At 40.3% G+C, this 12256-nt stretch overlaps 1 protein-coding gene across 3 annotated transcripts in view; it reads right to left on the reverse strand.

The window, feature by feature from the left end:
- Nucleotides 1–12256, reverse strand: part of LOC128508408 (phospholipid-transporting ATPase ABCA1) — a 171701-nt gene that overhangs the window by 118220 nt on the left and 41225 nt on the right. For all 3 annotated transcript variants that reach the window (XM_053479743.1, XM_053479742.1, XM_053479741.1), the window contains exons 6-7: nt 8519–8646; nt 6108–6302 (exon numbers count right to left, since the gene is read on the reverse strand). In XM_053479743.1, coding sequence (XP_053335718.1) covers nt 6108–6302; nt 8519–8646 — 323 coding nt within the window. The remainder of the gene's footprint in view (nt 1–6107; nt 6303–8518; nt 8647–12256) is intronic.

Consider the following 12256-nt stretch of genomic DNA (forward strand, 5'->3'; position numbering starts at 1 on the left):
TCTCAACGCTGCTGGACAACATAAATCGATTGTGCATAGTGACTTGCTATTATGATGTATTTTTAGATCCTTCATGATCTCCTAGGTAGTCTATAATTAAGGCTTTAAAGCCACAGATCAGAGTTTCTGACCTTGATATAGAGATACGGTAAATACAGTAGAGTGAGGGTGAGTGTGTTGGCAGGACTGAGAGGTATCCAGAGTCTCTGGTTTCGATAAGACCTAGAAGAAGCTTTCTGCCTGTAACTGGATTTTAGGCCACAAATGGCAGAATGAAGCATTAATCTATACCCAATATTACCTTTGGAATTCACCCACCTGCACAAACTGAGAGGCATTAGACCGTGTAATGCCTTGTATCCGTTATGATTGCATGAGGTAGTCTGAGTGTTGTCTGGGTGCAGTGTTGTATGGCCAGCTTTCTGCAGCATAAGGTGACGCTATGTCATGCTCACACACAAACACACACACTTGTGGAACGGTGGCCTTTTATCCTCAATTTGCACACACATGGCTTGAGGGGGTTATAACCATTTCTGGTTTCAGGAGCTTAACAACTTGCATAAACTATTTAAATTCCACCGGCTAATACTGATAATAATGCAGGCTGCATCTCCCAGCTTGCATCCTGAAGACACATTTACACTCTCCAGTGAGTCTCTCATGGAAATGCGCTCTCTAGGCTAATAAAGAGAAATCAGCCAGCTCAGATCTGTAGATCAAGGCTCAAATCTTCTCTTCTTCAACACCAGCGGCTTCCATCCATCAGCGACTTGTACTCTGGGCCAAATGCATCATTCAGATTGATTTAATCTCTCTGATGTTTTGAATGAAATGTTTTCTGTAGGGAGAGATATTAGGAAAGAAAACGGGCCAATGTGTTCGGCATGATGTGGGAAATAAACCAAACAGACTGCCAAAACGGAGAACTTGTCACTTTGTCCTTGACATCTGTAACGGTTCCCTTCGGGGGTGAGGTTTAAAGATGACAGGCTTCGAGTTGCAGAAAAATAAATGTAGAAGGGAAATCATCTCAATATATTTCAAAGGAATTTCTTATTAATTACATCGCCGGTTGCTTTTCTGGTGTCCATTCCTGCATTCGAGGCATATTGTCTACAGTACCTAACTTACACATACTATAAAAAGGCACGGAATGTGATTTTAAAGATTTATTGTTTGTTAGAATGGTGGCACTCGTGAGGATACGTCTTCTGTCCTTTAGTCAAAGGAACATAATTGCAAAAGTATTCATTAAGGCGCATGATTGGACCGTGAGGACTAGTTGTACAGCACATTTGAGACTACGCTGATACTGTGTGTACCTTGTGGATCAAAAATGCACCTGTACAGAATCTATCATTTTTAAAAGCATACAGAGACTGGAGAATCATATGTCTGGATACTAATTTCAAAGGCAATAATAAAAAGCAAAGAACAATGTGCAACAGAACAAAACAAACACTGATCTCTTGTAGAGGCTACTGAGATACAGTATCTGGACCAAACAGTGCAGTAATAATAAAAAGTCGCAATTGAAAACTAAACATTGCTTTTAATATACTCTTTAGCATTAACGGCTTAGTAAAACCATCATTTCTTAGCTAACTTGTCTGTATAGTGTTTTTTTTTTTTAGACCTGTCGTGGATGAAGGCAAATTTCTTGGATTTGCCGTCTACTAAATCCTCTTACTGCTGTAAGCTTAGTAATGCCACTCATAACTTTCATGATTACATATTAGACCCAGTCACACAGAGCCATGATCCCACTATGTCCACACGGTAAGAACTTGTATAACTTGGCATGCAGTTGAAACCAGTAAGGACATGGTTTGGTGAAGACATTAAGAACATAATAACAACTGTATTGACCAGTTATCAGTGTATCTAACTCATCTTAACATACTAAAGGCATGGTGCAGATGGGAGAGACTCTCGATGACGTCAACAATAGGATGCTCGCATCATTTTTTTCCCAATTTTCTCCCTAACTTAGTCGTGTCTGATTCCTCCCCGCCACTAGGGGCGCTCCCAAATGAAGGCTACTACTACCACTTAGTCGGGAGGGCTAAGGACTATCACATGTTTCTTCCGAACCACTTGACGCCAGCCGGCCACATCTTTTTAAACTGCTCGCTCACGCACCGATGGGGGCGGCGTAACAGACTGGGAGGACAGCGCTATCCGTTCATTCTGCTTCCGTGAGCTCACAGACGCCCATGATTGGCTCTAGAGTCGTAATTAAGGTTAGTGCACTAAATGCCTACCATTCTACCTTGCTGAGAGAGCTCGGCCAATTAGCTCTCTAGGACTCGAAAGGCTACAACATCACCTGGGAATCGAACCAGATGATAGGGCGAGCAATTGCACCATCACCTTGTGATGAAAAGCACAGTATTGCTTCCGACCCCCGGACACAATGACAACATAGAAAGAATATGATAAGCTCCCAGTAAAAGTGTGGATTCAATGTGATCATTAACATAATAATAATAATAATAATAATAATAATAATAATAATAACTGAGTTTGGATGTAGAAAACCACAGCAGGAGCAGCGGTACACACGCAATTCTGCAAGTGATTTGGGTGAAGCAGAGAGTTAGTGACTCATTAAACAGCAGCATGGTAGCTTAGTGTCACTTTGAACCTCCAGGATTGGACATTTAAAGCTCGCCTCTGGGTGTGTGGAGTTTGCATGGTCTCCTCATGCCGCATTGGTAGGTACTTTGGGTTTCTCCCATATTTTAAAGACATGCAGTGTAGGATGATTGGTGTTTCCAAATTGCCGGTAGTTTATGATTGGGAGTGTGTGTATACTAAGCAGTATAGATAATGGATGGATGGAAGGCCCTGCCTTCGGGTCAGTGTGTTCAGAGTTTGCATGTTTTGGGTTTTCTCCAGGTACTCCAGTTACCTTCTACAGTCCAAAGCCATGCAGATTAGGCTAATTCGCATTTTCAAATTGCATATAGCATGTGTGTGAGTGTTGGTGCCTGTGCCCTGTGTAATGGACTGGAACCCCATTCTGGGTGTATCCCATCTAGTTCCCGGATTCACCAGGATAGGCTCCAGGCCTCCCACAACCCTGTACAGGATAAGCGGTATGAATAAAGAATGGGTAAGAATGTCAAGTCAGTATCTCCCATGTCCACATTACACCACCTGGGTTTCATTAAATTGCGCAAACAATAAACAGTAAATTCATAAGTATATGTGCTATTTTATAATCTGCCAAAAAAAAATTTAAGGTGGAAGTTAGGTTGTTCAATTTCAATTTATCATATTTCTATTGTTTACAACCAGGACTATTTATGCAGCAGAATACAGTTTTGGCAATATACCTCCCTGTTTATTTCAGTGCATTCATATATTACTGTCACAACCACAACAAAATCATTGTCTAAGAGATATTACAGCATATAAACTTCACTGCCAAGGACTCACAGACATTGAAACTCACTTGATTACTGATCAAGTATACTCGCCTCGGACTTAATTACATACAGACATACACAATAGGAATAACACACTCAAACATCATCAACATATCGCTTAGTGTAGCCTAGTCTCAGCACATACTGTACCAAGCCATGTTGTTTATGACAGCTTATCTTATTGTGATATTTGTTTGTCACTCAGGTTCTGAATCTATTCAATTTGATTTTATTCATATAGTGCTTTAATCAGTGGTCACTGTCACAAAGCAACTTTACAGATTCGCAATCTTGTCTTGTTTTCCCACACATTTGCGGAATCGTCCATCAATTGCCTGTTTATCCTGATAAACAAGACTTTCTAAATTTGAATAGGCATAACTTTTATGATGTAAATATTCATGCAACCCTTGTACTCAAGTCACCAAATTGAAACAAGCAACCTTCAAACATAATAACCCTGAGAACCCTGTATTTATCCAAAAGCACTTGGGGTAGCCAAGCCTCATTATGAACATAGGGGTGTTTACGCAAATCTGCCATAACATTAAAACTAAAACATTAAGCCCAATATTGTGTAGGCTCCCTTTGCACTTTTGAGGCAGCTTTGGCCCCATGGTTCCACAAGACCTCTGCATGTGTGCTCTGGTATCTAGCATTGGGACATTAGTTGCAGATTCTTTGGGATGGTGGTGGTTTAGTGTGTTAAGGCTCTAAGTTACTGATTGGAGGGTTGGAGGTTTGAGCCCCAGCTCTGCCAGGTTGCCGCTGTTGGGTTGCCCTGTCTGCTCTGGTGTGCTGTATACTGTATACCTGGCCCAGCCTACTAACCAAAAGCTGGGATATGCAAAGAATAAAGAATTTCACTATGCAGTAATGAGGCAGCATGGTGGCATAGTGGTTGGCACCACTGCCTTGCACCTCCAGGGTCCGGGTTCAATTCTTACCTCGGTTCTGTGTGCATAGAGTTTGCATGTAATTCCCATGCTTTGTGTGTTTCCTCCAGGCACTTCGGTTGCTTCCCACAGTTCAATGACAGTCCAGGCCCCCATGCAGGATAAAGCGGTATAGACAATAAGTGGGAGTGAGACTTTACAGTGATGTATATGTGATAATAAAGTTGCAAGGTGGGGACTTCATGGATCAAACTTCTTTAATCAGGATATCACATGGATGCTCGATCAGATGTAGATCTGGGGAAGTCGGAGGCCGGATCAACAACCTTGCCTGCTTAGCCTTATATACGGCAGGCTGTGATGTGATGTTTCTTCTGATACAGTACCTTTCTTTGGTGACTGTGTTTTTTTTTTTTCATCAGGTTGGTTACATTAGGTTTTTTGTGGGATTGGACCAAACAGGTTGGCCTTTGGTCCCCACGGGCATAAATTCACCTCTCGTGAACAAGATTCTGTCACCATTGTATCATTCTGGTACATATTCAATAATCAGTGCTATTCAGTTCACCTGGCGGTGGTGTTAGTGTTGCAGCTGATGATTGTATTTTTACATAATAGTGTTTTTTTTTTTTTATCTGGATTGCAAGTGTAGTTGGCACCGCTGATAATTCTTTTGTACCCAACACAGCTCCAAGCTAAAGTTAATGGAACAAACTTAGAACAGACTCTTTATCTTAAACTTCATTATATATATGGAATATGTTTTAAGACTGAGAAACTCTTGCTATACTTGTACCCCCTATCAACAAATGGTTTTACCCAGACTTGTGGATATTTATTAGAAAAACAGGGAACATTTAGTTGGTAAAAAAAAAATTCCCCTCTCTCTCTTTCACTCCATCTCTCTCTCTCTTTCTCTCAGTCCGTCTCTATTATTCTCCCTCTCTGAGTCATAAGAGAAGTACTCCATCTGTTCTTGCTGTCTCTTCAGTTGCTCCCATTTTTTGGTCTTTATAACCTCAAATGGATTTTTTTTTTTGTTTGGGGATGTCTGTGCTCACTCATCATTTATTTAGTACACATATACACACACACACACACACACACACATTCATATAGCAGAAGCATGTACGTATGAAGCACATTCGGAGAGAACCTCTGGCGTTGCAGCCTTTTATCTTTGCATATCCAAAGTGATGAAAGAATATAGCAATCCCTCCCATCTAATCAAGCAATAATTCTACAAAGGCTCGAGAGGATTTGAAAAATTGTCCGCTTGAAAACAAAACGAAACATAAAGGGAATATTTCTCATTTCCAAAAGAAGCTTCGTTTCTGCTACCAGGCAACAAACCTAGGTTTGCATATCAGGACTTTCCTTATAGATAAATTGAAGAAAATTTAATCATTGAGCATCGTTGGCCTAATTACAGCTAAAAATGATTAACATCTTTGGAGATTTAATTTAAAAAGGTGCAAAAGTTATTTTAAAATGACAGATATAAATATCTAATTTCATGTTCTAGAAATACAATGAAACAAATTTGATTTTGGTCTACAAATCATTCTTCTCAAGTTTATTTAAAGCTTCATTTTGACACATCTTCATCTGTTAAGTGAGCTTAATGATCACGGATTTATTATAAGTCTCTGTATGACTCATTATACATAAGTTCTTTGTTGTAAAGGTCTTTGTCTAAACGGATTTTTTTTCCCCACACATATCCTGTACTCTGCACAAATGTGATATAAGGAATAAGCTTTACGGTACTTACAGCAGCCAGGAGCTTCCTGTTGTCCAGATTTTGGAGGAGAACCGCTCTGGTCTGAAGGAGCTGATTGGGCGTCAGGGAGCACGTGAAGTTCTGGAACTCCTGCTTCTGACTCGTCGAGTTAAACTCCAGGAAACGGTCGACAGAAGAGTTACACAGTGTGGAGCGCAAGTCCGTCTGGCGTGAGAGAGCAGGTAACTACGCAGAGACAAGATGAAAGGTTGACTTAACAAAAACCAGCCTAATCTTTGGCGTGAAATTCATATAGGGCTGTATACAGAGTCTGGATCTGTTTAGAAGCAGATTATGCACCTGGGATCCAGTGATCCAGATGTTTAGCTATAAAATCATAACTTCAAAAGGTTGCAATGATATGAGGGCACCTCCCACCTCCCAACATCCCTGATTACCACATGCCTGTGAACCCCCCTTAGCCCAGATCGACAGCTTTACCTAAGAGATAAACTACTTAAAAGCTTAAACAAAATGTTTTTTTTTTGCTTGAATCCTGAACAAGAATTAAAAACTGGAAGGCAAACATCTTCCAGTACTATAATCTACATTATTCTATTAGAATGTCAGATTGCTGATGTTACTGTCAAAAGAGTTTTTTAAAACATTTGCCTTTAAGCAAGAAAAATAAAATCAGTTGATACAGTAGAATATATGAACTGACAAGAGAAAAATACTATATCCATGCAGACCAAGATAAAACATAATTGACATAATTAAAGTGGACAATACTACTGTACTGTCACAATTACAGTATATGAATTTATATATGTATATAATCTTGGCCCTAGATGGCATTACATTTTTGATCATTTTAAGCCAATACTTATATTCCAGTGTAAAATATTGTCTGGTTGAATATAGTACAATATAATATAATGTAAAATATAACCCACATACTCACGCATACAAACAAAGTTGTCAATCTGAAGTGTTTTATTTTTATGCAGTCAGATATCAACATACAGTAGACATAAATACCTAAATCTGAAGAAGCATGATCATCTTAAAGAAGCATTTCTCAACTAAATTTCAATTAGACATTTTTATATACGAGGGTTTAAGATGTGCTTGTTATACGAAAAAGCTTTGTCTACAGCTACTCGTAATAATTACGCTGCTAGGCTCTCAGGAGAGAAAGTGTGTCTAACTGTTAGGCTTACGTGAACTGAATTACTTCTATTGTAAAAAATCATTTATTGTGATGAGGAATTGTACAAGCTCACTTTTGTCAAGTATGGATTTGGAAAAAATTTTCGCGGTTAATTCTTTCCGAGCTGTCCCTACTGTATTTAATGTTGTCGTCCCAGCGTCTATACCGCTTTATTCTGTATACAGGGTTGCTGGGGGGCCTGGAGCTTATCCCAGGAGACGGGTTGCCAATTCGTTGCAGGGCACACAAACTACGGGCAATTTGGGAACACCAATTAGCCTACACTCCAAGTCTTTGGATTGTCGGGGAACGGGGAGAACATGCACACAGAGACAGGAATCCTACCCAGACCCTGGAGGTGCAAGGCTCCAGTGCTAACCACTAAGCCGCCATGCCACCAATGTACATAATGTCATAATGTTTTTTTTTTTTGGATTTTTCCAATTTTCTTCCCTAATTTAGTCGTAGCCAATTCCTCCCCGTCACTAGGGGCCTCCCACATTAAGGCTACTACTACCACCTGAAGCCTAGCCCAATGAACCTAAGCCTGAGGCTAACCCCTTAAACCTGGAGGTGCGAGGCCAAAGTGCTAACCAGTACGCCACCCTGTCGCCTGACAGTATTCAAGTACGAATGAAATGCTGGGATAAATGCGGGATTCTTTGGAGAAAATAATTATTAGAAAGTTTTTACTGGTCTGTTATTCTGCGCAATGAAATGTCCCGGTTTGACTTGAACACCTCTTGTAACTAAATTTATTATAAAATACTGCAGGAAGGGCAGAGGCTGAAATTATACAATACTGCAGCACATCCAATAATGATGTAGTTAAAGTTGAGGAGATGCTGCAAGCGTTCATACATTGACAGCCGTGTCCATCACAGTGAAACTGCAACAGGGCTCGTCTGAAGCATGACACGCACATTCCTTCAGCATCACAACTATCATTCTTTAGTCTGTCATATGATCGCTGAACGGCTTGACATTTCCTGCCCTTTACACTAAATGCTATGTTTTTGTGAACGATCTGAAGAGGAATGATGCGCAGGGTTTGAACTCAGGGCTTGACGTGCATCATTGACAGGATTACTGCTGCTGAAGTTCCTACTTAAGAAATCTAAGCAACTTGAATTACAATTCCAAGATTCTAGTAAAAAGTAGCTACAAAGTGTATACACATAAGAGTCTGCTCGGATCTGTTGAAAGTTCCATGGCGTACAGGTTTGTGAAGTCTAGTGTAGGTTTGTACCTGATTGAGTTGGAGTCCCACACTCAGAAGCCTCTGGGCGGATGCACTTGATACTGACAGGTTGCTCTTCAGGTACTCGGAGAGCGTCTCGTTATCTCTCAAAACACTGCGTATAGGTATTGAGCGACCTGTGCACACACACACACAAACACACACATACACACAGGGATTACAGTTTGCATGAGACCGAATATTACCTCTTCATGAAAAGTGGTTTTAATTCGTCAAATTCATCAGTCACAACCCGAATATAGTCTAAAAACCTTAACCGCAATATGAGACCAAACTGAAATTGAAGCCAAAAGTCATTAGCAACTTATTTTCACGACGATTTCAAGGCTTGTAAGTGGTTGCTAATTAGCGGCTAACCGAATCTTCCACGTATGAACGTAATCAACCATGCTTGAAGCAATGTTAATATTTTCCTACCACAGGGGCTGTCTTTTATTATCCTCTTATTGGTGTGCCTTCTAATATAAAATTCGAGGTGTGTATTAGATTTTTGTTATGCAGTGTGCTTGTATGTGTGTGTGTGTGTGTGGGTGTGTAGCGAGTGGGAGGATGATAATATTCAGATGGTCATTGTGGGAGATGCTGAGCCTTATTAAACACATGTTGGTCCTTAAAGAGTTGTTCTGCTGTAATGAAATACACAGATTCAACCTCCCACAGCTATCTCTGAACACACACACACACACAAAGCACATTCTCCTACAAAATTCAACCCTTATTAAGCTTGAAGAAATATTGGTAACTGTTCATGGGTGTCTGCAATTGGAGGCGACGGCAGATAGAAGAGCAGATAACATCTTTTTCAAGTGCAAACATAAAAACAAAACACTTAAAGCATGTAAACATGTTAACACTCATCTCCTGTCGTGTTAAATGCAGTCAAAAGGCAGTCCTTGGCGGTCATGGTAAATGTTTCTACGTCGAAAAAAGCCCTTTGGCCAGCAATGTCCTTTCAGGAGCGCTACTCTGAACATAGAATGCGATGACCTCCATGAAGCACTGAGGTGGCACATTCTACCCCAAATTAATAAGGGGAGGCATGACATCCAAGGGAGCCCAAGGTGGACCAAAAAGAGGGGGTAGACATTCACGACAAAGCAAGAGAATGGAACAAAGTTTTAAGTGGAGCCAGAGGGCAAGGAGTTGAGTTGCTCTCCTTGTGGTTAAAGTGGGTGGGGACGTTTTCTGCAAAGCAAGATACAGTAGGGGAGTCATGTCCTCAGCAGAGGAAGGAGACAGACCAATGTTCTCTGGATAGTGGGGATGGAGCGATGCTCTCAATGGAGCAAGAAGGTAGTGCGACATTTCCAGTAGAGTATAGAGCAGGATGGCATAATGAGGCAGGAAGACAGAGTAACAAGTGCAATTTAGGGAGAGGTGGAGCAGGAAGACAGAGTAACAAATTTAGGAAAGTGGTGGCTCATACGGGGTAAGGCTGTAGGTTAATGTGTTTCACATCGGAAGGTCGAGAGTTCAAGCCCCAGCACTACCAACTTGCTACTGCTACTCTGCTCCAGGGGCACTGTATCCTGGCTGACCCTGTACTCTGACCTCAGTTTCTGAGCTGGGCTATGTAAAAAAATAATAATTTCACTATGCTGTAAGGTACATGTGACAAATAACTGAATCTTATTCTTAAGTGACATCCCTTACACGAAAGAGGGGTGGAAATACAGTATTATCTCAGAGGACCAAGAAAGGATAACAACGTCTTCAGTGGGTCAGTGATGATGGGAGATGTGTCCACTGCCTCCCCACATTAGTTAGCTCCTCTCCAGAAGGGTTTTCCGGACACTTAAAAAAAATCTGGAGGATCTCAGGTTTTATCAGTGGTTGGATATGAAGGCAGATGCAAGTGCAGATTATATTTTACATGGGTGAAAATATGAAAACGCTACACTGAGGACATAAAATAAAAACAAGGGTCTTGAAAATAAACTATGGTGTGTGCATCAAGGAATATTTACAACATCAATGTAAGCCTCAGATTACAATAAAAGAATAATAGATTGCAAAAAGTGGTGTTTATTAATCCAGAAATTGTTGCAATTAGGGACATGTGATGTACAGGGTAATGCAATGTAGAGCAGTCTGGCACTGTGATATTTGTTGATATAAGCTCAGGCAGTTGAGTTGCTAATCGGAAGGTTGGCGGTTCAAGCCTTTTTTGGGGGCCTTACCCCTATCTGCTCCAGAGGGAGATATCATGGCTAACCCCTTGTTCTGAACCCAGATATTCTGGGATATGCAGAGCTAGAATTTCACTGTGCAGTAATGTATATGTGACAAGCTATTTTGTCCTATGACCAAGTGACCACAAAGTTATAAACCTCGATATATGTTTGCGTTTCTTTTTGTGCTTATGTAATTGGTAAGTACTGCAAACATTACAGTAGACATTAATACTACTCTATTAAAGCTGCACTTTTACTTTGTGTTGTAACATCCTTTGTGCTCTTTTTTCCTCATGTAATAAGTTGGCATAATGCCTATAAGATGGCATATTGTATAAACTGGCATAGATTCTTAATGTGTTATGTGCCACCCCTCAAGGTGGTTAGGAACATCATAAAATTATTTCACTAGAATGTCAGAGTGAGTTAAAGGTTGGAGAAAATATACATGACTGTCATGACAGTGCCTGGCATTGCTATAGGCATTCATGGCAGATAAGGTCACCCTGTCAACATGTGACTTTAGCAATTAAGGAAGTGACAAAGTGAGCTGTCATGAAGTTATATTCTTAACATTAAAACATCAGGTCTCATGATGATCTTTTATCCATTCATCTTTTCAGGAACATCTGTAGTCCAACTAGTGACCATGGAGATCAATAGTGATAACCATTGTATTTATTTTCATTTTACCACCATGGTAGGACTTCCAGTCAATATTCCATGTGCATTCAATCTGCTTGTCTTTAGACTGTGGGAGGAAGCAGGAGCACCCGGAAAAAAACTCACAATGCACGGGGAGAAATGCAAACTTCAACATTTAAGGCATGATCGTTTTCTGTAAGTGTTACTGTATGTCACCCAAAAAAGAAAATCTTGATGGGAACAAAATGTCACAATATCAATTATTTTTGAGGCGATTAGGTGTTTTATTTCACAAATGTACTGTATATGGAAGTCAGAGGGATTTATGCAGGTTTCTTCATAGAAAAAAAATCTTACAATCTAAAAGCTTATATAGATGATTAGATGTATTATTCAGGCAGTATAAAGCCATGGTCATGCTGGGCATGTATTTTAACTCGAATATGAATCTGAATACAACTCTTTTAGAACCTTGTGCTATTTTTCCTTATTAAGACAAATTCCTACAATATGTCACAATCTTAGTTCCTATTTAATCAGCTAGGCTTTTCATTTCAAGCAATCCTTACAATGAACAATGCCTGTTTTGTTATAAGTCTTAATCTTCTCCCGCGCTTAGTGGGTTTCCTTTGGGTACTCTGGTTTCCTCCCATAGGCCAAAAACATGCAGATTAGGCTAATTAACGTTCCAAAAATTGCCTGGAGTGTGTGTGTGTCCCCTGTGAGAGATTGGCACCCTGTACAGGGTGTACCTCGTGCCCTGTCTCCTGGGATAGGATCCAGGCCCCCCTTCGACCCTAAATACAGGAGAAAGCAGTATAGATGATGAGTGAGTGTCATTTCATGCAATCAACTTGAACTTGCAATTCACTTAAAAATTCCCAAGTGTAAGGCATTTTTGTGCAGA

The sequence above is a fragment of the Clarias gariepinus genome, chromosome 20, assembly GCF_024256425.1.
Source record: "Clarias gariepinus isolate MV-2021 ecotype Netherlands chromosome 20, CGAR_prim_01v2, whole genome shotgun sequence".
Classification (NCBI taxonomy): Eukaryota; Metazoa; Chordata; class Actinopteri; order Siluriformes; family Clariidae; genus Clarias; species Clarias gariepinus.